The sequence below is a fragment of the Pleurodeles waltl genome, chromosome 10, assembly GCF_031143425.1.
Source record: "Pleurodeles waltl isolate 20211129_DDA chromosome 10, aPleWal1.hap1.20221129, whole genome shotgun sequence".
In the NCBI taxonomy this organism is placed as follows: Eukaryota; Metazoa; Chordata; class Amphibia; order Caudata; family Salamandridae; genus Pleurodeles; species Pleurodeles waltl.
The window spans coordinates 131,396,690-131,424,290 of NC_090449.1; the positions used below are offsets into that span (position 1 = coordinate 131,396,690).

The following is a 27,601-nucleotide window of genomic DNA, read 5'->3' on the forward strand; positions in this document are numbered from 1 at the left end:
TTGCGGCTGAAATCTACGCTCCATCTGCATCGCGGCTGGAAGATCGATGCACGTAGCTGGAGAAACGATGCGCAACACCCCCTGAAGGAGGCCGATAACAACGCAACCCACATAGCGCGTTTTTTCTGATACCATGTGGAAGGATTTTCAACGCAATATCGCTGGGCGTGGAAAAACTATGCAAAGCCTGCCCAAACCCGAGTGTGCCTGTCCAGATTGACGCATCGCTCTCCTGCAGAGAGGAAAAACGACACACGCCGAATCGACCGGACAAGGAACGACGTACGGTCTCGCTTGCGAGTGAGAAATTGACGCAACGCTGGCCTTTTCTGACACCCACCCACTCGTGCAGTGTTATTTTGACGCAACCCAGGTACTTTTTCACACTAACAGTGTTAGCACTGTTTTCCAAGGATTTGGGCCTCTTTTTGCTTTTTAATTCATAACTTGACTTGTGTATGGTGGAGTTTTGTAGTTTTGGTCTTGTTTTGTTTCTATAAATATTACCTATTTTTCTAAACCTGTGTCATGTCATTTTGTAGTGTTTTCACTGAGTTACTGTGTGTTTGTTGGTCCAAATACTTTACTCCTAGACTCTGAAGTTAAGCCTGCCTGCTTGTGACAAGCTACCAAGGGGGTGAGCGGGGGTTAATTGAGGGTGATTCTCCTTTACCCTGACTAGAGTGAAGGTCCTTGCTTGGACAGTGGGTAACCTGACTGCCAACCAAAGTCCCTATTTCTAACACTTGGCAACTAGGAAAATAGATGGGCCAGACACATAGGCCCTCATTATGACAGTGGCGGTCTTTTCCCAAGACCACCGCAGCGACGGCCGCCAGAAGACCACCAGTGCTTCCGACTGCAGTATTATGACTGCCACTGGATATCCAGCGGCATTCACTACAGCAGTCAGTGGCGCTTAAGCGGTTCCACTGCCAGCAACGCCACGCCAGAAAAAAAACACCCTCAGAATTACGACCATTAATTTTGTGTGGCGGTCTTTTCCTGGCATGGCAGTGCCGGCGGAGGGAGCGCCGGGTCCCATCCCCTCACAGAGGACCAGTTGTCAGACGAGGTAAGTGCCATCCTCAAGGGGACGGGGTGGGGGTTTGTGAATGGGTGAATGTGTCAGGTGTAAGGGGGGTGTGAGTGAGTGGGTGCATGCGTGCAGGTGTGTATATGTTTGTATGTGTATGCGTGCGGTGCGGTGAGGTGAGGTGCGATTGGGGGTGCGGTGTGGTTGTGTGAAGATGAGTGAGGGGTGTGGGGGTTGTGTATGTATGTAGTTGAAGGTAGGGGGTGGAGAGTGAATGTGTGCGTGTGTGATGTGTATGTATGATTTTCTATGGGTTGAATGTCGTGAGTGTGTGTGTGAATGAGGGTGTGTCTGTGTGTGGTTGTGTGTGTGTGGGTGCATGCATGCATGTGTGCAGAGTTGTTTGGGGGATACCCCGGTGACAGGAACGCAAGTTCCTGTCTTCAGGATGCTTTTCTGCCAGCATTTTTGGGGCAGTGTGACTGCCAGGAAAATGCTGGCAGTGTCCCTAGTCAGAATAACCTCAGCAGTTATTCGACTCCCGCCGGGCTGCAGGTGGAAACCTCCAGCTCTGTGGGCCGCAGTAAAGCAAGGGTATGGGCAGGGATGCGGTGGTTTGGCAGTGGCCAAACCGCTGTGGTCATATTATGGTGGTCTGCACCACAGGTCCCACAGCGGTGAGACAGCCCGGCGTCCCTGGTGGTCCATGGACCATCAGGGTCATAATGAGAGCCACTGTTTAAGGTGCGGAGGCAAGATGCAGCCCTGATTGACACTAGTGCTGGTTGGCATTTGATTTATATGTTCCAGGGAATTATAAATTGTATTGGCATTGTTGATTCATGTAGCTTTTACATAAAATACAATAGCATGGGGCTAATGGTCTGGGCTTTCACCTCAGTCTAAAGCCTCTTATGTCAACCCTGTTAGATGCATTACTAAAACCAATCAAACAACAATAAACTGCACCTTTATTCATTTGTACTGCCTGACCAGCACATGGTCAAATAAAATCGTCATCTGTTGAGATTAATATGATTGTAACTTGTGATTAAACTAATATAAATAAAGCTTACTAAAGATTACAAAAAAAGAAACCTGATCAACAGTTGAATCTCTGAGAACGATTTAAAACCAATGTAGGTCAAATGGAAATTATTTTCCATTGAGAGGGTGTCATTGACTGGAGCATGCCAGTCTTTTCCACTTATGGCACGATCTGGGAAATGGTTCTTGCTGAGTCATGTTGAAACCCATGTTCCCAAAACCTTTGATAGATTTTCTCTTCCACATGTCAAGAAGAGATACTCATCTTTGTTCCTTCTCCTTTTGTATATTTGACTGTAGCTGTATATTTCCTTCTAGCAATCATTAATGTATTTTGTGAGTTGGCAAATGTGTTTAAGGTACAAAGTGCCGAATAGAAGAGCTTTTCACTTTTAATGCTGTCACCTTTGAACCAGGATTAATTAGAGGAATAAAATGTAGAAATACTCAGGGTGGGTTACCGATGGTATTCATATCATTAAACAAGCAAGCAAGGAGACAGTATTACAACTGTTCCCAAACTAAAAGCTTGTTAACAGTACTGACCTGGTAAACGTCTCATCTATATTGTTGGACCAGCTTAGAATTTTAAACAAACTATCTTGTGTCCTCTATATGGCAACAGTGCTTTGGATGCCACCAATAGAACAAGGTTTGTTTTCCAACGAATTCAAGAGAAAATAGCACTCTATAGGAAAATGGTTGCCATCACACCTAGGGATGGCTTTATAATGGGATAGGCTTGGCCAGAAAACTATCCTTAGACACATGTTTAGTCAAAAAAAGCCTATGGGTGAATTCAAGAGGTGGATTCAGGCTTTCAGTGATCTGTCTTTCAGTGATCTTAGTTTTACACTCATAAACTGAAAGTAAAGTTCTTTGCCACTGGGATTACTTCTGGATTTATGAAACACACAGAGGGAGGAACCCAAATACATTGTTTCAGGAATAGAAATTAACATTATAGTCTTCTGTCAAAACAAACAATAGTTGAAATCACCTGTGAACACAGTAGGAATGTGTACATATTATAAAGATAATAAGACAATACGTTTACATGCAAAGTGATTGGATGTTTGGTGAAAGTGAGGCATATATTTAATAAAATAAAATATATAAAATAACATCTTGGAGTTAGTTGCACTGGACAATGAGAACACTTTTATAGCTGGGAACTAAACCAGGTCTAGTGCAGGTTTTACCACAATAATGAGTCGCCGTTTAGGATGTTCATAGAGAGAGGACAAAGCTCTGATGCCGAAGACAGTTTAACCTTCAAATGTCAAATCAGAGATGTGCCTGTATTCCTGCAGACACACAAAATCCTAATTCTGAAGGAAGTTGAAAGAAGACGTCATCCTCTCAGTTTGCTGTATGTCAACACAAGTCTGGAACTTATCATGTACACATATTTGATTTGAAACACCTGCATGAATAAGTATCATTTTTGTGTATGGGTGGTAAATCATTTTTTTAAGTACCCCGCCAGTACAATTAAAGCTGATCCAGGTGTCACCAGTTTAATCTTTTGTCCCCTTTGCCAACATATCAAGTGCCTTTCAGATGTAAATGATGTTTTTAAGTGGTTTGCTATAGAACCATATAGAGATTGAACCAGTAAGGGTACTGGATCATGCATGTAGTGAGTTGTGGCGAAACTGATCCACAGTACTAAATTATAGCATTAGTGTAAAGTGGTTGCAAATAAGATGGATGAGATACATCATATTCAGATTATATTTTTATGCCCATATCGTGGAAATGTGGAGAAATTCATAACACACGAAGGGCATTGCTGTGCTGGGAGAGAGTAACCCTAGTGCATTATCCTGTGGGCAAATATTGGCATCATGGAATTCTACACTTTTGCTATGACTCAAATTTAATATTGGTTAGATCTGGTATTATATATTTAACAATTTGAATATGTTTCCCCTGTTAAGGCTATCAAAAATAGGAGTAAATGCACATTTATTTAGCTTACCAGAGAGGCTTTTTTTCTTTCTGTAATATTTAGTGATGATCAATGTGAGTGGAAAACTTAACATCTAAGTCAACGAACAATGCTAATTTGGAGGACCCACCAACTTTATTAGGATGATTTTATTTCTTCTCTTTGGAAAAAATATTTCCCCATTTTAGGCAATAGGATACCCTATTAATGATATTTTTGCCTGCAGAAGAGGTTAGTGACCGGAAGATCTGGATGCAACTCCTTAAAAAGGTGACCCTCTTATTAGCTGCTTTTAGACATTCCACTATTTCTACTTCAGTTTATCGATCACCATGCTAATAAGCGCCTTTTCGCAATTACCAATTACAAAGCTGCACTTGACCATTTTTTAATTTGATTTTTGGTTGATGGCTTGGTTTAATGCAAATTAATAAAAAAATGTGTCCCAAATTTAAAGGGGAAGCTTGGAAAGGTGGGAACATGTTTACTTCATTTTTTAGATAAACATCATTTAAATCGATTATAACTATTGTGTATTGATTTCTCTTACACTTTCGTCATTAACTACTTTGACGTGTCTTCCTTTTTAGGGTATGTTGGATTTTGACATGGAGTGTTTTAAAAAATATGGAAAAATATGGGGGTAAGTTGAAGCTGTTTGTTATTAAAATTGTTGTTCACTTTTGTTTGTTATAGTGTCCTAGTTATTGGTCTATGAAATCTATGTTTTTCTTAGTTCATTTTTACATTTTGGTGGTGTGGCAACTCCACAGGGTCACGGTATATCTGCGTCTGGGGGAATGTACGTAATATAAGCTTCATGTTTTTTCCTTTCATTCAATGAGTGTGTCATGCATTTTTGTCAATGGCCGAAATTCTTGAATACAGATTAGTGAACCTGTGATAGGCTGGGGTATTTCTCACAGATAAAAAGGATAGCTAGCTTGAAAAGGACTTTCATGGGACTACATGAGTAGCAATTCAAGTATAGGAAACGTGGAACACTCTTGAAAGCAAAGTGTAAGGCAATTAATGTTTTTTCTGTTGTGAAAATCACAAAAGTTGTTATAAACATTCTTGTTCCTTGTCATAAATCTCTACTTAGTGCTCACATATTCGATTGAATATTTATTAACAAAGTCGTAAAGAAGAGGAAAATCTTGAATCATGCATTAGAATGGAATAACTTCAGAAATTTCCATATTTTGTCGCTTCAGTGCATAAACCTGGGCCAGACATTTTGGCATCAAGGTGCACACAACCAATTAAGTAGGCGAAAACATGACATTGCTAGCATTAACAATGTTTGGTGATATTGGATTGGTTTTGGAAAGGGGAGCTGTGGAATGGAAATGTCTTTCATGTGGCGTGTACACCTGATCGGAGTGCCTGACTGCATGTGAAACTGATACCCGACCTTGATGGCGTCACATTTATCTAGCATGTGCACTGAGACTGAGGCCAAGGTCTCTCCCTGGCAATGTGAGATCAAGGACCGGTCCTGTGACCTAAGGGGAGGCCACCAAGCAAGCCCTCATATCAGGCAATGGCCTATTGTCCTTGCCATGGTTATATAACATAAAACGTTGGTGACTTCATACCATGTTTTGTGAATTTGTAGTGTGACCAGATAGTTTTTATGTGACAGTGAGAAAGCAGACTATCCTCTTTTTTCTTTCATGAGAAATTCAGAAACTTTTCCTGACATTCCGTCTGTTTGTATGTGCAGTGCCTTTGTAGCATGGCACAAGATGAAGGGTAAGGATGGCTTCCCGGAGAGTAGACATGTACTGCCTGCATTTCTGTGCCTGGAGGGTGGAACCCCAGACACTAAAGTGAAGGGGATGGAGCCAAGGCTACTTTCATATATTCCATGAGGGCCTTAGAGGCAAATGACTGCTAATTATTTCACTGCCATCTGGCTTTGGGTAGGGATGAAAGATGAGACGGCAGTTTCAGTTATTCAAGATGAGGATGTTTCTAGGCAGGGCCTGCCCTTTTGCTCTTGTGTCAGGAAGGTGAAGGAAGGCAGCCAACAAAACTGTTGTGAATTATTGTCTTTGCAGCATGATTCAAGTCATGCCAAAGTAATCCAATCATTCTTATTTCTTCTTCTGAGGGACAGTCAATGTCTAGTTTGTTTTTTCCTCAGCTTGCTGACTATATCATGACCTGTTAATTAAACTATTAATCTCACCAGACAGTAAACAGTGTTCTTTATCCCTATACTGACCTTTTTTCCTTAATGGGGATAAAACTTTGTTACCTAATTGTTTTGACAAACAAAGACAAACGCAATTCAGATTTCTAAAAATGTCACCCTCATGATTATTAAATACTTTTATATAGGGTGGTGAGCTCTGAAATAATTCTCCAACACACAGGTCTTGGTGAAGGACTCAAATGTTTCATAATTGATGATCATACATTAAGTTCAGGTTGGTTGAGTAGACAGATCCCCTTCCTAAAGACCATTGATTGCCAGGCAGCCCATCTCCCTCAATTTTGATTCATACTTGGATATCATTGGGTGAGCATAGCAAGTAAGCCATATGAATCCTTGAAGAAGTCTCATCATACCTCCTTCTGTCCATCTATCTCTCCATCCTTTCATCCATTCAGCCATCCATTCATCCTTCTATGCTTCCATCATCCATTGCTTTCCCATTACATCCATAATTTCATCATTAGTCTCTCTTCCATCCTTCCACTCACATTTCCTTCCATTCATTCATCCAGGCATTCGTTTTCCTCCATCTATCATTTCACCCATACTTCCAGGTATCCACCCACTCACCACATATTGATTCAACCTTTATCATCCCATCCATTCTTTCGTTCACCCTCCTATACAAATGTTGCTTACCCATCCATCAATCCTTTCATCTTTGCATTCAGCCTTTCTTCCTTTTGATGCTTCCTTCTTGTGACAGTTTCTTCCTTTTTTATGTCCTTTCTTTCACTCTTCCTTACTCCACTTCTCTCTTTTTCTTATTCATCCTTGTTTTCACATCATTTTCCCCCTGGGCCACCCCCTCTATGATTTTCCCTTTGTCTGCAAAGTTACAGACAGGAGAGACTCCTAAATAACTGATCAAAATTCCTAGTGCCAACACCACCCCTGATTTAGTTGCTAAAACTTGGGTTCACTACACCGTTATGTACCATGTCAATATTTCTATTCATATCCAATACACAGTGGGACACTTAAGCATTAAAACCTCCCACAGTTAAAGCGCAATGAGCTTGCTCTTTTTTAAATGTACTTGCGGTTAATATACAAATTGTTGTCTGTATCAGATACATGGCCACTCTGGAGGAAAATACATGCTGAACAATGTATGTCACCTGGCATACAGAAGTCAAGGTTTAGACGCTGGACAGCAATACTAGCATGATGCTAGAATGCTTAAGTCCAAGACTATTTTAGTGATAGTAAATATACTATATCAACACCTGCATGCGCTCTCTGTATTGTTTATCACTGACAGCCCTGGAGACCCCTTGGAAGAGTTTGACGGGTGGGGGAGGAAGGGACAGATACAGCCTGTTGACCACATAATCTGCATTTTTCCTTGTATAGGCATCTTCATTAGACTTAGTTCCGCTCTGTGTTTCTTACACCATCTGTTCTTACAATCCAGGTCTCCCAGACCTTTTTGAATTGTAACTTATAGGATCCCAGTTAATGTTTGTACATACTGTAGACCTTGAAAGCCAGAAAAATCTATCTAAGTGTTGCTCTGTCAAAGGTCTTGTGCAGGTCCACTACTGTGTTGGCTGGGGATGACTTATGGAACAGAATTATGTGTTGCTTGCTGCCAGTCCCATCCATGTGTTATGGGGGCCATATGGATCAATGCATAGGAAGGTAGGCATAGGTTCACATTCATATCCCCCTCTTTGTTGAGCAGGAGGATATTAGAAGAAGATAAATTGCACAATTGAATATCTACTCATTGAGTATTTCTTCCGTTGTCCGCTTATCCTGTTTAAAGTTATGCTTACAGATGCGTGCCATTCTCTGAGCCTCAAGTTCCACCTGGCTCATGCAGTTAAGTTACTCTTTGCTTATGTTACTTTTAGAATTTCTTTCAGTCTACAAATTTAGGCACATCCCTCAGCTAAGTTCTGTCCCCCGCATTTGTGCGTAGTCCGCAAGGGCTCAAGTTTCCAACATACTTATTTGTCCTTCATTGTATTTTTTTTTTTTTTTTGTGTGTTGTAATTTTTTTTACTGAATAAGCAGTGCTTCATGATACAATTAGTCAGACATTGAGAATCAAATATCAAGACAAAGAGCTTAGAGCTCAAGTCCTACATGTCGAAGTCCAGAGTTGGGATGTCGAGGGGATGAACACAAGGCCCAGAACTCCAGGCTCAAGCCCACCTCTTAGGTAAGACATCAGCTCCTGTTGGGTTTTGTGAGTAAGATGAAATTAAGGTTCCCTAGGGGAGAAAAGGCCCCAGGCTCGGGTGGTAGCCATTGTTGTATGGGATCCCTATGCAGAGGTCACATTGGGTGGGGCTCAGAGTCATCTGTCAGTAAGGGAAGGAATGGCCTGTGGGTGTAAGTAAGTAATGGGGGAGGTGGGCTAGGGAGTGGAAAGAGAAATAATGATAAGGTATAAGGAGGTGGCAGTTATTAAGGCAATCCTGAGCTGCAGAAGGGCATCTGTATAGTCAGGTGGGGCATTCCGTGTAGCAGTTAATGGGTCTGTAGAAGGGGACTGTGGGGGTATGGGTGGCAGTGAAAGTGGGGAGAGCAAGAGCAGGGGCAACAACAAATCTGCCGTGTCCTCCATCCCATAAGAAGCATTGAACAGGCGACCTTCCCTGCTCTAGTATGTATTTCTGATAAAAGGTGCCCAGGCCTGTGTGAAGAGTGCCACCTGGTCTTGGAGGGCATATATGACCCTTTTGTGGGCCGCAGTATGTATCATTGCTACTATCCATTCCTCTGGTGTCAGAGAGATAGGGGCTCTCCAGTGTCTTAGAATACAAGTCTTGGCCGTCACGAGAGCTGTATGTAGGAGGCGGCGATGAGGGTGTGACAACTCCGGAGCATCTCCGAGGTCATGGAGGAGGATGAGCGGAGGTGCCAGCGGGGTCAGTATAGGCATCACTGTTCCTAGTGTGTCTCCAATTTCCTCCCAAAATGGCTGCACAGAAGGGCATTCACAGAGGATATGTGTTATGTCACACCCAGTAGCCGTGCATCACCAGCAGTTTTCATGAGGCAACAGTCCTGCCTTATGTAACTTCACCGGCCTCCAGTGCCAGTCGTGCAATGTTTTAAATAGACAGAATTTTAGTCGCACTTCAAGTACGCCTCTGTCCATCCAGTCCTCCCCCTCCATGTCTATTTGCAGCCTGGTGAGCCACTTGTTGCGAATGCTATCAAGAAGGGGTTTTGAAAAAAGGTGGCCGGTGAGAACACCGTTAAGACCCGACATCACTCCCTTGTGTTGCCCCCATGTCACAAGATAGATCACCACTGGTGAGGACACAAGAGACCCGGGGTCATCCCCGAGGCATTGACGCAGGCAATGCAATAGCTGCATGTGTTTGCAGGGGAGGGCGACCATATTCCTCCTGTAGGCGATCAAATGGCTTGAACCCGTCCTCCATGATCAGTTGGGCAAGAGTTGCTTTACCAGCCGTTTTCCACTGTGTCTGGTTGAGGACCAATCCACCAATGCACAGACATGAATTGCCGCTTAAGGGGGCTTGCTTATGAAGGCAATGGTGCATCCCTAAGAGTTTGTGTGCCCTGCGCTAGGCTCCCTGCATAGCCTGGACCATGGGAATAAAGGGCCGAGACGGGGGCGGTCCATCCCTGTATAATGGACAAAAGCCCTTTCCCATTGAGCTGGACAGCAGGGATCATTCAATGGCAACCCACTGTAGGGGGTCTGGCATTTCGATGAGCAAAAATACCAGTTGGGATGGCTGTAAGGCTAGAGCATAATGTTCCACTGATGAAAGCCCTAGTCCCCTGCAGGCGCAGTGGGCCATGAGTTCAGTGGAGGCCAGTCGAGGACGAGAGGTGCCCCACACAAAGGTACGAATCTCTTTATCCACAAGGCGGGGGGTCGATGAGGGCACCAATGTTGGTAGCTTGCCCAAAACATAGTTGTAATGGGAAAGCATCACCCCCTGTACCCTGTCCCAGAGGGTGAGGTTCAGGTGTGACCATTTGGCAAAGTCAAGTTGTGTGCTGGTTAGAAGCGGGTCCAAGTTATCTGCCATCATGCTGTTGAGACCTCTGGTAACAAAGATGTCTAAGTATTTCAAGCGTGAGGATGTCCACCGAAAGGGCCCTTCATTGTATTTTTTTATTGCATGATTGTGGGTCACCTTCTTGGCCCTCATTAATTACTGACCACTCCATCAACCTCACCAGTACCCTGCACATATATATTACCTCAACCTGACATTAGTTTGATGGGCAACCACATCTTTCGAACTTAAGGTCCGACACAAATATTTTTTCTGTGAGTGTATGACTTGGGCCCTCATTATGACTCTGGCGGTCCATGGACCGCCAGACTCACGGTGGTGGGCAGACCGTCGCGGTAACAGTGGTCTGCCTCCCCCTTTGATGATCATGGCGGAAACGCCACAGTGGAAACGCCACTGCCACCACCAGGCAGCCTGGCAGTGGCGGCGTTTCAGAGCTGACAGGGCAACGCTGCAAGCAGCGCAACCCTGGGGTTTATGAGTCCCATTCCGCCAGCCTTTCCATGGCGGTTAACACCACCATGGAAATGCTGGTGGAATGAGTTACTAGGAGCCCTCCAAGTGCATGGGTAGTGCAGGGGCCCTATGCACAGCCCCGCTGTCCATTTCACTGCCCGAATTACAGGCAGTGAAATGTGCGACCGGTGCTGCTGCACCCACTGCACTGCACGTCAATGTAAAGGCCCCGTTTCCTGCTGGGCCGGCGGGCGTAAACACTGTTTCCCACCGGCCCAGCTGTAACATCATTATAGGGCCAGAGGGGGCTTCACCGCACTGGTGGTCTTCCGTCGACCGTCAGCGTAGTTGACGGCTACATACTCTAGAATTTCCAGGAATAAATCAAACCTATTCATGTGATTTGTGAATCTAGCACTCCATTCCCAGCATGTTTTCGCAGGAGAAGCAAGTAAGTTATTACAAGTCGAGGAAATGGTTGGAGTTGATGTAATGTTCAGACTAAGGTAGTGGGCCGAGTTATTTAATGATCGCTATTCACATAATAGTGAGGCTAATGTAATGATAAGGTTTATGTCATGGTTATGCTCTATGATAATAGTCATGGTTTATGTAATAGACAAGTCAATGTATCAGTCATCTGATGTAAGCAAGGTGGGGTACCCTATAGCTGTTGGGTTGATGTAATAGTCATGATCAATGGACTAAGGTTGATGCAGTAGTCTGGTCAATGCAATTGTGAGTAGCTGTACTGGTGTTGAGAAGAGGGTACCCACCTGACGATTCGCTAGACCCTCCATCTTTGTAGCTGCCCGCTTAACAACACCGCTGCTTTGCAAATATTCCCCCATTCACTGATATTAGCAAAAAATACTCTATTCTCTGTGCGCCATATAACAACTTTTTTTTATCTCTTTCTTCTTTATATATCACCCAAATATATATATTATTTTTAGTCTGGACCTGTTTTCACAAATGAACCGCCACTCACTATATACGTTATCCTCCCAAGTAGAGATTGGTATGGAGATGTGCGTGTTGCAGCATCAGTTACATTAAAAGGCAAAAGCTGTCATGTGATGTAAATGTCTGGAACACTCTTAAAATATTTTCCTTGCCTGCAATTTTTCTGTTTGGTTGTTACCTTTATTTAACTTAGTAATATTCTGTTTTTTCTGAAACGTGTTTGGGAACCTCTACCTGTTTCCATCATCCCGCTTACTTGGATTTGCACTCTGCCTGAATGTAATGCGTGCTTTGCCTTCCTAAGGAGTACAAACCGAGCAGTGGAATAGTTATGTACGACCCGTGGCATGTCTGTTGCTTCTTTACCTCACGCTTTTCCAGCTCGAGGTTTAAACCACGCTCTCGCTATTTGTAGTAAAAAAACCTGACGTGCAGTCCATCCCTGAGCAGAATTGTAAAAGAACTATGAATAACATTATAATGAAGGAATAGGCTTGCTGGTCGATCTAGACCACAGGTAGTGAATGAGCAGGCACCACACTGCAATGCGGGCCTGGGCGAGTAATACGGATCTAAGGGGAAAAAAAACAAATCTCAGATGGGGCACAAGGTCATAGATTTGCGCCCTCCCAGATTTATCATTGGTAAAGATTCACTACACGGACTTCATTTTCTGTACCTATGTGCATGTTTATTTGCACTGTGCTGTTCTGCCGTGCAATGGGGTTACTTTCTAGAGCCTGGCCCCTAAATACCATCAGAAAATTGCACCCATTGCAGCACCCCCTCTACACACTCATAAAGATAATACCTCAGACGGAGCACACCCTGTACAATCTTTGAAAACATGTTCAAGTTAAAACAAGCATTGGCAAGGCCAATAGATGTGACTTGCATGCTGAATCCTCAATGGAAACATAGAGCCCCTTCTATGTATATTTTAAAGCTCTGGTGTTGGACTTTTTTGCTTATGCAGGGTCATCCCCAATCTTTTTGCCTCCTGCCTCCTATTTTGTCTGACCTGATGCTGTTCACTTTTGAACTCTGAGCACTTTACTACTGCTAACCAGTGCTAAAGTGCATATGCTCTCTGTGTAAACTCTATTGTTGATTGATTTATCCATGATTGGCATATTTGATTTACTAGTAAGTCCCTAGTAAAGTGCACTAGAGGTTCCAGGGTCTGTAAATCAAATGCTACTAGTGGGCCTGCAGCACTGGTTGTGCCACCCACATAAGTAGCTCTGTAATCATGTCTCAGACCTGCCACTGCAGTGTCTGTGTGTGCAGTTTTAACTGTAAATTTGACGTGGCAAGTGTACCCACTTGCCAGGCCTAAACCTTCCCTTTTCTTACATGTCAGACACCCCTAATGTAGGCCCTAAGTAGCCCCAAGGGCAGGGTTCAGTGTACGGGTAAGGTAGGACATTTAATAATGTGTTTTATATGTCCTGACAGTGAAATATTGCTAAATTCGTTTTTCACTGTTGCAAGGCCTGTCCCTCTCATAGGTTAACATAGGGGCTACCTTTAAATCTGAATACAGTGTGGATTTGCTTTGGGAACGGATGGACATGTGGAGTTTGGGGTCTCTGAGCTCACAATTTAGAAATACATCTTTTAGTAATGTTGATTTTAAGATTGTGTGTTTGAAAATTCCACTTTTACCATTTCTGTGACTATGCCTGTTTGTGGATTCCCTGTCTGGGTCAGTTTGACAGTTGGGCTGATTGCACCTCACATTAGACAGTGACACAAAGGGAGCTGGGGTGTAGTCTGCATTTCCTGGTGAGCCATCTGTGCTAGGAGGGAGGGGAGGAGTGGTCACTTACACCTGAAAGGGCTGTGCCTGTCCTCACACAGTGTAGTCTCCAACCCCCTGGTAAGTGTCTGTGGCCTGGCCTGAGCAAGGCAGGATTTCACATTCAAGAAAGACTTTGCTTTGAAGTAGGCCTACTTCAAAGGAGAAATTGAGTATAAGAAGGGCACCCAAAACCACAGACTTTAGAACACTTCTGGAAACAAGAGGAACCTCTGCCTGGAGAAGAGCTGAGGAAGAAGAGCTGCCCTGCCTGTGCTTTGTGGAGCTATACTGCAGTTGTTGCTTCTTCCAGAGTAAGAGGGCAAATACTGGACTTTGTGTGCCTTTCATCTTGTGAAGATCTCCAAGGGCTTGATTTAGAGGTTGCCTCCTGTTGTTTGAAGTTTCAGGGACAGCAAAGACTTCTCTCTGCCAGCACCTGGAGTCTCTGGAGAGACTCCTACTCTGCCCTGTGGTGCCCATTCAGTTCCTGGGACCCTGAAAGGAGAAGTTGTCAGCCTAAGAGGAGGAAATCCACGCACATAGCACTGTGCGGGGAAAAATTGACGTAACTCCAATCTGCGGCTGAAGAAACGATGCGCCGCCGGCTCCGCAGCTGAAAATCGACTCTCGCCTGGAAACGCGAACGAAGAATCGACGAACAGAGCTGGAGAAATGACATGCAGTATCGCTGATAGAGGCTGGGAGATTGCAACCCGCACTGCGTGGTTTTCAGATCAATGTGCAGCTGGATTTCCGACACAAGCACCGCTGGGTGTGTAAAAACAATGCAAGGCCTGCCCGGACCTGAGAGTGCTGATTGGATCAACGCATCACTCTCCTGCAGAGAAAAGAAACGATGTGCCTGACCAGCTGAAAGGAGAAACGACGCAAGGTCTCGCTCGTGAGTGAAATCGACGCATTGCAAGCTTTTTTTGATGCACTCTCGCCCGTGCAGTTTTTTTTTTATGCACCCAAGGTACATTTTCACACTAACAGTGTTAGTGTGTGTTTTAAACTTTTAAAGACTCTTTTTGCTTTTTAATTGATAACTTGACTTGTGTATTGTGGATCTTTGTCGTTTTGTTTTTGTTTTGTTTAGATAAATATTTCCCATTTTTCTAAACCTGTGTTGTGTCATTGTGTAGTGTTTTCATTAAGTTACTGTGTGTGTTGGTACAAATACTTTACACCTAGCACTCTGAAGTTAAGCCTACTGCTCTGCCAAGCTGCCAAGGGGGTAAGCAGGGGTTTGCTGAGGGTGATTCTCTTTTACCCTGACTATAGTGAGGGTCCTTGCTTGAACCAGGGGTAACCTGACTGTCAACCAAAGACCCCATTTCTAACATCTGGTAACAGTAAGTCTGGCAGACAGCTGTGCTGTTTGGTCAGACCTAAAGACATGAGGTCTAAGCTACCACAGAGCAGAGCCCTCTCAGCTTAACTCTTAAACTTGATTTCTGATCCCTTCAGAGCACTCCGACTTGAAGAACAAATGGATGATTCCCCTCCTTCTACTCTGGGACTGATTCCAGAAAGCACAGGAACCACCTCATTGTTAGCCATGTTTCTGAACTGCAACTAGATTATCAATGAACGTTTGGACTCTCCTATCATGGCTAGCAAACTTGAATCCAGATTATCTTTGGCGGGCTCCTTGAAATATCTTCCCTGTAGGAGCAATGAGTATTACAGCTAATAACAGCAAAATAATTTCTGAAGTTCAGGTTGCTAACTGACAAGCTCAAGTTTTTCGCTCACATTACAATTGACATCTAGCAAATAATTTTAACTTGCTTACTAATTTATCCAGATATGGGCTAGGGAAGAAGCCCCCCATTTGCAACATTTGGAATGGCACTCTCACTGTACTTTTCAACTGTCACCTCTTCAATCCAGATTCATTGTATATTGTTTGATGTAATGTCACCTCTCCCTCAAAAAGTTTCCAGCCCTTTTCTATCAACCTGGACATAGATATGCTGAGAATGCCAGTGTCCCTCAGTCTCTCTAGGGATGTCAATAATTCTGATATCTCTCAAAATAAATCAGGGGCAAACAGGAAGTGAAAGTGAATACACAGGAGCGCTTGCTGCAGAAAGGTGATTTTGGGAATACACAAAATCGTCTGGCATCTGCTACCGGATTGGTATGCTTTATTGTTTTCAGGTGGTATTTGGAGCGAGTGCTGGATAGGTACTATAAATACCAAAAGTCAATGAACATGAACTTCTAAGTAATATCTGGTGTAGTGTGGTGTTACCCATAATGTGGACGAGTAATGTATCCTGTTTCAGAGCGGGAATAAGGTAATCCAACCATACGGCAACTAGTATACCATCACTGATCTCCAGGATCCCAAGGAGCAGGAGAGTTCTGAACAGATGCAAACGAATGGAAGCAAACAAATAGGTACAAAAAGCCTGAAAACTGAAAAGGGAATCTAGAAGCAGGAAATAAAGACCTGTGGGAGGGAACTCATGGCTGAGTGGACAACTAAGCAGGGGCAGAAAGTCAATTCAACTACCAATTGTTGCCACGCAAGGAGCCATGTGTGTCACTATTCACCCAGATCTGGATTTATGATCTTGGAAGTTTCCATCCTTGCAGAAGTTAGTAGCTTAGTCTTTCCAAAAGCCATTGCTTAATCATCTATAGTATCTAGTCCCTTTCTTGCTTCAGTTGTTTAATTCCATGCTTAACATGGTGGGAGGGGGAGGGGCGTAGTGACAACGTGATTGCAATGGGCATTAGTAGGGTGATACATTTTATAATTAGGGATAAATAGAAAACCTGGTCAGAAAAAGTGTTAACTGGAGTAAAACTACTGGTTGCAGTGCGTTTATAATGTTAACATCACAAATTTGAAGAAAATTGATATTGGCCTACTGTTGAGGAGCCAAAATGTGGTCACTAATCTGATTGAGACCCCAGTTTCAAAGTGACTGGGTGAGTGGAGAAAGTTTCTCGCAACACGCAAGAAGGACTGATATTTATCAAAGAGCTGCCAGTAAGTGGGGAAAATAGGAAGGATTTACACTGACATGGGAAGTGTGGGGTTAAGTTAATAAAATGAACCTCTCGGTGCAGAGAGGAGCCAATATGGAATAAAATGCAGTTCTCTGTGACAAGGGTAATTTATCGAACCCTGCAGTTTCTCGGTAAGATTAATTCATCATTGCCAGCCCACAGTTTTAGATGTTAATCAATTGAAGCTGCAAACTAGTGTCACTTCATTTGGTAATGTGCAGTGATACACGATTTTGGAAAGCAATATTTCAGTATGTAGAGCAAACATGGCAAATTCAATTGGTACCCAATGACTTGTTGGTGCTGCTAGGTTATGACTCCACCTTGAAAATCACTTGTAGGCACCAAAATCTGGTTTATGCTTTAATGTAAGTGGCTAGACCCCTGTTGTTGAAAAGATGAAAAACAAAATGAATCCTCTCTTTGGGGAGAGATGCAGCAATTAACATCGAAAGGGTTTAGAATGCTATTGAATGTGGCGGGATTGTAAGATTTAATAAAATGTGGGCCAAATTTATGGTGAATTAAAGATCAGTTATGGCAGGCGTAGTTAGATTATTTCTGTATATCGTGGACGGGTGAACTTAGAATAGTAAATTAATGAATACAATTGTCCAAAATGTTCTAAATAATTTATGGAATTGTATGAAATTGCTATTGTATGAAACTGTATTAATTGGTGTGAAATAGTCTGAAATTGGTTATGAGTTATTTTTATTTTTCTGTTATCTGGCTGTGTATTTTAAATTTGGCTTAATATGGATCTCAAAATAAAAATAAAATGTTTTAAAAAAAGAATGTGACTGCATATTGAGGGTCTGAATTGGTCCTAATTTCAGCCAGTTTCTCTGTGAGCCCTTCATTATTTACTCTTGAATTAAAAACCTAACTCCATACTGTTTATGAATAGGGTGTATCCCAGTATTTGTATGTCTCTGAAATACCTCTAGTAACCTGGTCATCCTTACCCATCAAGGTCTGCAGACATGTGATGATATTACCTATACTATTAGTATTCCTTACCTAACAAGATGTTCTTTTCCTGCTTCTACATTATTAAACCCATCACTCTTTGATGAACTATTGCTTTTGAGGCCTGTGGCCAGTTTTCATGTCAACACACTTCCTTTAATCTTCTGTTAAGTATTTTACGACATCACTGTTGAATTCCCCTATATCAGTAATCTAAGGACATGTTCTTTCTACCCAGGATGCTTACAATTTTTGTTTATTATCATTGATAGCCTTTACTAGCCAAAAGCAAATTTTGCTACTGTCCCAAGGATCATCTGTGAGGAAGAAGGCCAATATTTTTATCAACTAGAAACATTCAGCTACTGGCAATGCATTTTATGGATTTATTTTTGGGGAAATGTATCCTATGCACCCAGGTCTAATAGTAGAGGGCAACTTAAGTCGCAATGTGCTGGTCTTCAAAGATTGGTTTTCCCACACTTAATTCATAACAAGCAAATTACAGAATAAGTTCATACCAGTTATTGCCCCTTTTCAGGTAATCCTATGGAGAATACTGAGAATGTATTGTTCACCTTTATTAAGGTTCCTACTCAGCAAATAGGGGAATTAGTGTACCAAATGGTGGAGATATACGACAGGATTGTAATAGAGAGTAGACGTTGGTATATTTAGTTGTGGTCCCAAGACTAAAAATATACAATATGCACTTTGTAAGTAAATAAAAAAAGCTAGATTAGCATGGATCCATAACTTGGTTTAGTTACATAAACTAATGGATGTATAGGGTGGACAAGAACATAGGCCCTCATTCTGAACATGGCAGTCTGGGCCGCCATGCCGGCGGTGGCAGCCCAGACCACCATACAATGAACGTGGCTGAACCGCCACTGGCTTAACTCCGTCACCATCTTAGAATGAATTTGTTAAGTCCTATATATCGCCTGTTGGGTGTAAGATGTTCTTTAGAGATCATTTGGATTTTAAGAACGGATAATCAAGAACAGGCTGTAAACTTTGCTCCGCCCGTGGGGTTCATGGAGTGTTTGCCACTCAGTGCTCATCTTGGAGTGTGGAGTTCAGCAAAAACTCTGCCCACACCACATAGCAGAGTTTACCGCCCAATCATGTGCTCACGGAGAGTGACAGCAACATGTCTGTCCCGTTGTGAAGTAAAGCACAAAACTCTCTAGTTAGGGAGCGGTGCACATGCGCTGTGAAGGCTGTCTTGACCACCCAGGTGTAAAGTGACGTAGGGAGAGGTGTGCATGTGCTCTGATGGCTGCCTGGACCCACTCGTGTGTGAAGTTGGGAGGGTCATGGCAGAAGTGAGGAATCTCCCACCATGCCACCCCGTGGAAATGGAGCAGGAAGCAGTGGCAGCCATCCCTGAGCTGCAGCCTCCATTGGCCCCAGCGTCGGCTCCCCCATATGCCCCACTCAGCACTTTTTTTCTGTACACTGTCTGCAACTGTGAGTTTTGTGCTGTAGTGTTATTAAGCCACTTTTTAGATGCTTGTGGTGCCTTGCATGGGGTGGGTGGGCGGAACTCTGCAGAACCATGCAGAATTTTTATTTAACTCCACGGACTTTCAAGGAGTGCTACTGCATGCATTCCGCCAACCTCTACTGATAACACTGAGCAGATTGTCTTTGCAGTTTCCAGATATTTATTGTAGTTGGGGCAAAAGAAGTAGATTAAATTTAGCATTTTAATATTTTAGAACTACGGATTAATTAAGTATTTTTAAGATGTACTTTTATAATGTGGAATGGAATCATAGATTGTATTTTATGGAATGTAATACTTTATTTTATATTTTGTATGTTTGTTCCCACTGAAATAAACTTTATACTTTAATATAACTTGTACTCTGTAAGTAATTAAAGTGATTATTAATTCTTCCATTATATTAAAGGTTTACAACATTACCACTCAATTAGAGGATCCCATATAATAAGCATTGTCGGAGTAAGAAGTTCAGCTGATAATATTGAAATCCAGATGGCTCACAGACCTCTAGGGAATTACTGAATCTGAATCACTCCCATACATTCATGAAAAAAATGCCCAAATTAAGGGCATCTGATCTCATGCAGATGGGAACACTATAGGAGGGTTGCCAATGTTCCCATTAAAAGAAAGATGTAGACTGACATTAATGGCAACACACCGGCTGCATGAGTCGATTCACAACAGCATAGAACATCCTAACAGCCGGATCTTGGAACATCCCCAGCGAATCAAGTGGAATGGAAGATCCCGATTGACAGAATTTTGTCAATGACTCTTTGCTCATCGGTTTCCAAAAACATTGACCCCAATATTCAAACATAGACCTGCTAACTACAGTATTTGTGTAGCTGGAGGTCTCAAAGGCCACCCCATGGGTGGCTGGAACCACAGATAAAAGCAGATTTGAATGATCAGGTTATTGTAATAAACTCAAAGCATAATGCTATCCACTTTGATGGAATGGGTCTCTAGCTACAATATGATTTGTATAATTACTACAGTAGGCCATGGAAAGCAACCATGTGCCATGAGAAGCCTATGAACTGGATAAACTGATGGAGAGACAGGACATCAAAATATTAGGACCAAGCAGAGCCCTTTTTTTGTATGAAAGGATTTCAACAACCTCTGAATAACTGGGGGAAAATTTCCTGCTAAGAAGTAGGAAAAGGAGACTTTCTGTGTTGGTAAAATAAATAACAAAATCTCTTATAAGATGGATTGATCAGTGATACTTAGCAATGAGATGGGTCTTTGAGAAAGGAACTACATCATGCCAACAAGGAGAATGAGTAAAATTCTCATTCTATTGGGCACATTCCATTGTATGTGAAATAGTGGCATTTTTATTGGGAAATGATAGTTATAAATTGGTAGAAATCGACAAAGGCCTATTGTTCTATTCAGTGTAGCCGCCCAGTGTGAAACAAGCCAAGAAATTATTGACCTTATTAATATACCTCTACAACATCTGCACAAGGATAACCTAGAACGTAAAAGATTTGCGGTGAGTGTTTCCTGAAGTGTCTGTTTACTACTAGAGAAGTTCCCTACAAAAGAGGGAGTAACCCCAAAGAATACTATGCATCTGGAAGTAACAGAGATAACCTAGGACTATTAGGGATAGTCTCATTTACTGAACAGGAGCTGAGGGGGAAAAGTAACCTCAGGTTGGACACAAAATACAGACACAATTAAACTAAATGACAAAGTGTATTAAAGAATTGATAGGCTTGCTCGCCTTCTCTTAGTAGCCTGTTCACAGCAAAATAAGGATCTTGTGAGTTCACGTTTGAAATTTATGAGCTACCTGGCTGCATATTGTAGTTTCAGCTTACATATACTTCAGGGCATTATGGATCAAAAGAAATGTGGACCTCAACCTAAACTGTTAGCATGTGCGTAGGTCTGACAAGATTTACACAGTTTCTTAATCTCCCTTAACCTCTGACTGTACATGAAGAAAACTTGGGGATTAATCCAGCTTCCCTACCTGATTAATCATGTGATCTTATGCAAATCACTCCTTCTACCACAGGTCTCTCAAATTCCAAAATTGTGGTTACTGTAAGAATAGTCCAAATGCTGGAAACAAAATCTATAGGAATAGTAAGATATATATATATATATGTATTTGTGTATGTGTATACCTAAAATTACAAATACTTGATAGTATTTAAAATGGCAATTGCATCGGTGATTAATGCATTTTTTTACTTTTCTATCTTTCTAACTCATTCTTGTTTCCTTCAGAAGCCCCATCTCCGTCTACCTCACCCAATACTTAACTCTCCCTCTCTGCATTGTTTGCTTTTACTCCCACCTGAGAACATAACTTTTAATTTTAGCATTTGTGCCTGCAGAAACACTGACTACTCCTCGGAGGGCTGTCTACTGTTATTGTAAATACAACTATAAGTTTGTCTCTGGCATCAAAGTTTCTTAGTGACCATCATCAGTAGTTTCTACTGGTACGTTGAAGGCCAAATATCACATGGACAGTTGAGATAGTTCTGAGAATTTGTGGATGGGTTGTAACTCCCAGCCTCATGACTGTATCAGAAGTCTGTTCTGCTATTTTTCTAGCTTCAGTGAGTTTACAGAAATGGTTCTTTTTGTTCTACAGGATATTTGATGGGCGGACCCCGATACTCGCTGTCATGGACCCCATAATAGTGAAAAGCGTCCTTGTGAAAGAGTGCTACACCCACTTCACAAACAGGAGGGTAGGTTTCTAAAAAGTGCAAATCTGACAGAATTGGCCTGGTTATTAAATTAATACCAAGCACAGGTTCAAAGGACAGGACCATTTATTGTTGCGTTGCAGTCATAAAGTTTATTGTAGACTTCTAGTATAACGTATCTGTGCTGTGAGTGTGTGGGTGAAAGGTGCAGGGTGACTTGCAAACCCAACATCTTCGAGGTGCCTTGAACGTGCCAAAGCTCTATAGTAGTTAGGAATGCATTATGGTCCTCAACAGAGCGGTCCGAACTGCATTATACTATCACTAACATATTACATGATGACACCTGGAATGGTGCTGGGGCGCAGATGCGTAACGCAGAATGATGTCTCCCTCCCTTCAGCATGTGGTGAGGGGCACCTATGACTCCCAGATCACACAGAAATGCATAGATCATAGCAGTGCTTAATTTGTAAATAAATGTACCGGTGCCCAAAGCTCTCCTCTGAAACACTCACCTGCATCAATTAAATGTGGGGGCACGTAGTTCTGAGGCAGTGTAATCCTGAGGCCACCTTGGACCTCTTTAATCCTTTTGCAGCCAATCCTGCCCCCTCAGCTCACTCTTGGCAGCTATCTGCCTTCTGCCTTTGTGACGCTTTTTGGATTTTCTCTTCCTCCGTCTTTTCCATTTATATCTTTTGCTCGCAGTAAATGCTTGAGGCAGAAAAATAAGTGCCGGCCCTCAAAAAGAAGTCCTAGTGCCCCGCACCAGAAACCACCAGCTTAAATTAAGCACTGGATCATAGGCTCAATTGAGGTGCTCTGTGGCCCTACAATATGCCTTCCTGCCTGTAAGTTTTGCTTGATTGGGAAATATGAGATTTAACCCTCATTCTACCAGTTCCTGGAGTCCAGACAGTTTTTGTCTCTCTGATTAATGCAGCACCACCCTGGGAATTATGACTCCCCAATCCGCCAGCCTTTTCATGGCAGTTTGACTGCCATGGAATGGCTGGTGGAATTGCAGCATCGGGGACCCCCTGGGGGCGGCACTGCCCATGCACTTGGCATAGGCAGTATGGACAGCCCCATGGACAGCCCTGTCTCACTTTCCACTGCCCGAATTACAGGCAGTGGAAAGCGCAACAGGTGCTGCTGACCCGCTGCACTGCCACATTGTCGCCGGCTCAATTATGAGCCAGCATCAGTGTTAAGGTCCTGTTTCCCACTGGGCTGGCGGTGTTCTGGCCGCACTGGCGGTCAGGTGGCGGTATGTAATGAGGGCCACAGACAGGACAACAGGATATTTCTCTTGCTTCCTGGTCTGGATGCTAGTCCCCCATTGAGTGAAGAAAGAAGAAAAAATTGTCTCAAAATAGTTGTGCTACCGTAGTTTTAGATATCAGTGTTACTATAGTGACTGCCACACCAGAGGCCGCCTGGAGTGTTAAAAATTACATTCTAGTAATTTCCTCATTTCGGAATGTGTTGAAATAATCATAGAATATTGCACATGTTTAAAATAGCCTCTGCATCAAGCAATATATTTTGGGAGAAAAGTCTATTCATATGGTTAATTTTGACTGGAATGGCTGGTTCTGGTTAAAATAATTTATGTAGGTTAGGGTATTCAGATGTTTATTCTCATAACATACTTGTGGTCGGAGTAGGGTAGTTATGGTCCCACATTTCAGACTTTGATTCAAAGACTATTGGCTCTTTGTCATCCTTTGATACAGATATGCTTTTTGGCTTTATTTGGGGCTCTGTCTTCCTGTTTGAATCTTTCTAAGTCTGCAGATCTGTCTGCATAATAGTCAGGGCCAGTGGAATTATGCGGCAGGAGAGGGCTAAATTATGGAGCAAGGTGACTAAATTATGTGGCAACAAAAGGCAAATTATGCTTCGTAATGCGGCACTTGACTGACAGTATTACTTTGTGATTTTGCCATTTTTGCACTTGTTAACACTGTCCAGGCATAGGTTACACCTCATTTTAACACTGAAACATAGCAATAAGCAATAAAAAGGTGAGAAGTCAACCCTGCCAAAAGACCTTTGACTATGCGACAACACGTCCCTGCAATTTTAGTAACCTTTGAACAGTTTGAGCTAGAAACATTTGTTTTCTTAACATCTGCCTTAATCTATATTTATTTACATTCAAGATATTGCAGCAGTCGATATTTGTCTACAATTGTTTTGTGGTTTGCAATTTTGGATGCAATATTCTGTGGGAATAACACTTTTACCACTTCATAACCACCGTGGCATTAGACAATAGTTATTTGAATGCCTGTAGGGGTAGTGTGGCTAATGACACATTTTTACAGTAGTTTTTAATCATAATGCTTTATTGTGTTATATATATTTTTTAGAACATTGGCTTGAACGGACCCCTGGAAGATGGAGTGACTGTGGCTAAAGATGATGTATGGAAAAGGATTCGGACAGTTCTATCGCCCACTTTTACCAGTGGAAAACTAAAAGAGGTAAAAAGGAAAATTAAAAACTTCCCAGATATGATTTCCTGCTAAAAATGTGGTTGTTTCCATAAAGACCCGCCTACTGAACATATTAGCTGAGAGGCCGAAGTGTCATTGTAGAGAACCTAAGCCTGTGCATATGTAGGTTGTACTCTTCCCCTGTGTATGATGTGAGCCATGAAAATCTACATTAGTTCTCCATATTATTACATTCCATATAGTAAGAATAATGTAACTGCACTCACTTTGATGAATGAAATAAGGTATTTGCATTATTTGACAGCATTTACTAGACTCTTCTTGAACTTTTGTGTATCCTGTGCCCACCAGGCGTAGTCATCAAGCTTGGGGCAACCTGTGCAGCTGAGTGACTGGTAGCAGGCTGGTAAATGCCATTATACCCATGTGCATTTGGCACCGTATACATGACAACCATGTATGTAAGGTCGACACATGGCTGCATGGTGGAGTCCTGGCACTGCTGAAAGACCAGGAAATGTTGCATGATTTAAATGCTTTGGTTTCAAAAACCATAAAAGAGGAAACCATGTTCTATTTAGGCGGGTTTATACAGATGCTCACTGATGAGTTCTTGTCTAGTTTGGTAGAAGACAGATTTGACCACAGTACCTGCAGTTGAAGGACTGGATGGCACACACCGACAGCGTGATCTGAAATAAAGATTGTTTGACCAGGAAAGGTTCACCGACTTCCCATACATATCCATCTTAATGTAGTGTTGATGATTCTGATGTATAAAACCCCCCACCACAAATCAACATGTGCAATCTGTTCTATGACTGGATTGTGATCTTGGCTTCACTTCAAAAAGAAAGCTGCGGCCATCACATACGGTGTAGCCTGCCTTAACAACAAATTAAAAAGCTCTTCTGCCACCTCAATAATCAAAGTCATAAAGGCTACCCTTCTTTCAGCCCTACATTGTGGGCAGTTGGCCTTTCTTGGTGCTTGTCCGCCCAGTCTGTAGTTAGCCCAGTCCTCAGGCTACAGGAAAATATTTAAATTACCCAGGTATCTCTGTAGATCTCGTATCCGCTTAGAATTGGGCCTGGCACATCAAAAGTTGACTTGCGAGTCCAACACTCTGAAATGCTATCTGTGGATCCTGAGGGTGCCTGGGAGCTCCCTCATGCCTGTTTGAAGGACACATTCCAGATCTCTGGGAACCCGGGGCATCGACAACTACAGAGGGAAATGGCAATGTTTCAAATAGAAGTCTCACACAGTGATAACACTGAACTCTACTCCTTTTTTGTCCTGGAAAAGGTAATTAACAGACATCTGCATTTAATTTTCTGCCAGCAAGATAGTGCCTCCTTAAATACCTCAGACATTCTCCTTGCCTTGAACACTTCATACATCATGTACACGAGACTGCTTGGCCTACCAATGTTAGTTTTCAACTTAGCATGGGTCACCTCTGGTAAAGGGGGGACATGCAGACTCTGCAACTTTAACCCTTTCCGCACTGAGGACAGCCCAGCCGTCCTCAGCCTGGCCATCCTCTGCAGTCAAGGAGGAAATTCACTTCTCAAAGAAACAGTTTTGGGAGGTGAGGAAAAGCTTCCCCATCTCCCAAGGCTGTTTCTTTGTTTTAATTGAAATGACGATTAGCAGCACACTTGTTGCGCTGGCGTAATTTCAGTGTAAACTAAAGTGAAATGAGCCGTTTGCCTCATTTCACTTTCTCTGACTCAGTGATCAGGTGCTATCTCAGCCCCCGAGCATCGAGGCAGGCTGGAGAGGTATCTTTGGAAAGGGGAGAAACTCCTCTTTCCAATGGTACCCTTCTCAAGTAGATCCCTGCTTGGGGATCACCGCAGCAGGGCAATAGACCCTGATCTGCCCCCCCACCCAGGGCAGAGAGCTCACAAGGCACCAGAGATTTTTATTTTTCAAACTTTGAAGCGGGGCTGCCCAAAAAAGGATTACAAATGCCCCCCCCACCACGGCAGATATCTAAACAGTCTTTCTGCTCTCCCAGGGGGTGAAGAGGGGGGTTGGGGAGGGGGGAGGGTTGGGAGGGCAGTAAGCCCACTTAACACCAGGGATTATTATTTTATTTCAAACTTTGGGGTGGGGGACTGTCGAAAATGAGCTAGCCAATGTTCCCACCCGCTCCAAACATGTAAACAGTCTTTCTGCCAACTCCTTTGAGTAGGGTGTAGATGGGGATTATTATCCCTGATCTGCCCCCGGGGGGAGTGAAAGCCCACAAGAGAAGATTCTTTTTTTTATAAAAAAGAGGAGTGAGGGCATGGCCATGCTCCCACTCCAAATAAATGGGGACAAAGTCTTTCTGCTCCCTGGGGGAGCAGAAGGGGATAAAAACTCCTGATCCACCTCTCAGGGGGGCAGAAAGCCCACTTGACCCCAGAGAAAAAAATAGAGGGGTGAGGTCTGCCCACCACTATGGACATGGTTATGTCCCTCAACCAAACTGAAGGGGGGTAAAAGTCCTTCAGCCCCTGTGGACTAAATCACCTCATCCCTATGACAAGCAAGAGGACATTTGACTCCTTTGAGTTTTGAATTTACATACGGGCCAAATGCTCTTGTCTAACTCCCAATATCATACCCCTTGTAATGGTGAGCGGCTGGATTTTTTGGGCTTGGGTGCGCTACCACCTGGAAAAACCTGCCAGACCCAGACACATCTGAAAACTAAACATCTGGGGGAATTAAGGGTGGGGTGCTTCACATGCACCCAATACGATTTTCTTACCCTCAATGCCCTGCAAACCTCCAACTGTGCCTCAAATAACGCATTTTCCCTACATTTCTGTAATGGAAACTTCTGGAATCCGCAGGAATCCACAACATTCCTAGCACCCATTATTGCTACATCTGTACCGATAAAAATTCTGCTCCACTCATGCGGATGCCCAAAGCAGAACCAGCCTAAAAAAATTTGAAAAAATACTGCATTTTTGACCCGCTTTGGTTTCAACTCAATTTCTACACGTGTTTGATCCTTCCATGTCACTTGCACTTAGCCCACCTATGCAAGTGAGGTATCATTTTTATCAGGAGACCGAGGGGAATGCTAGGTGGTAGGAAATTTGTGCTGGTCCATTGATCCCACATAGAAATGTGAGGAAAATGTGATTTTGTTTAGCTAAATTTGAGGTTTGCAGGGGATTATGGGTAAGAAAACACTGGGGGTGCTAGTCCCACCTCCCTGGACTCCCTTGGATGTCCAGTTTCCAGAATTGTCAGGGTTTGGTAGATTTCCATAGCTGGCTGCGGAGTCCGGAAAAAAGCACAGGTGCCCCCCTTGCCAAAAAAGGTAATTTAGTGATAAATTATTTTGATGTCTACACAATATGTTTTGGGCCATTCCCCGCCATGGGCACTAGGCCTATCTACACAAGTGAGGTACC

The 27,601-nt window shown here is 42.9% G+C and overlaps 1 protein-coding gene across 1 annotated transcript in view; it reads left to right on the forward strand.

Annotated features, from left to right (window-relative positions):
- The window catches only part of LOC138261212 (cytochrome P450 3A21-like), a 184,025-nt gene that overhangs the window by 42,921 nt on the left and 113,503 nt on the right, over positions 1–27,601 (forward strand). Inside the window, exons 3-5 of the mRNA XM_069209965.1 lie at positions 4,628–4,680; positions 21,651–21,750; positions 24,090–24,203. Of these exons, the coding sequence (XP_069066066.1) occupies positions 4,628–4,680; positions 21,651–21,750; positions 24,090–24,203 (267 nt within the window). The remainder of the gene's footprint in view (positions 1–4,627; positions 4,681–21,650; positions 21,751–24,089; positions 24,204–27,601) is intronic.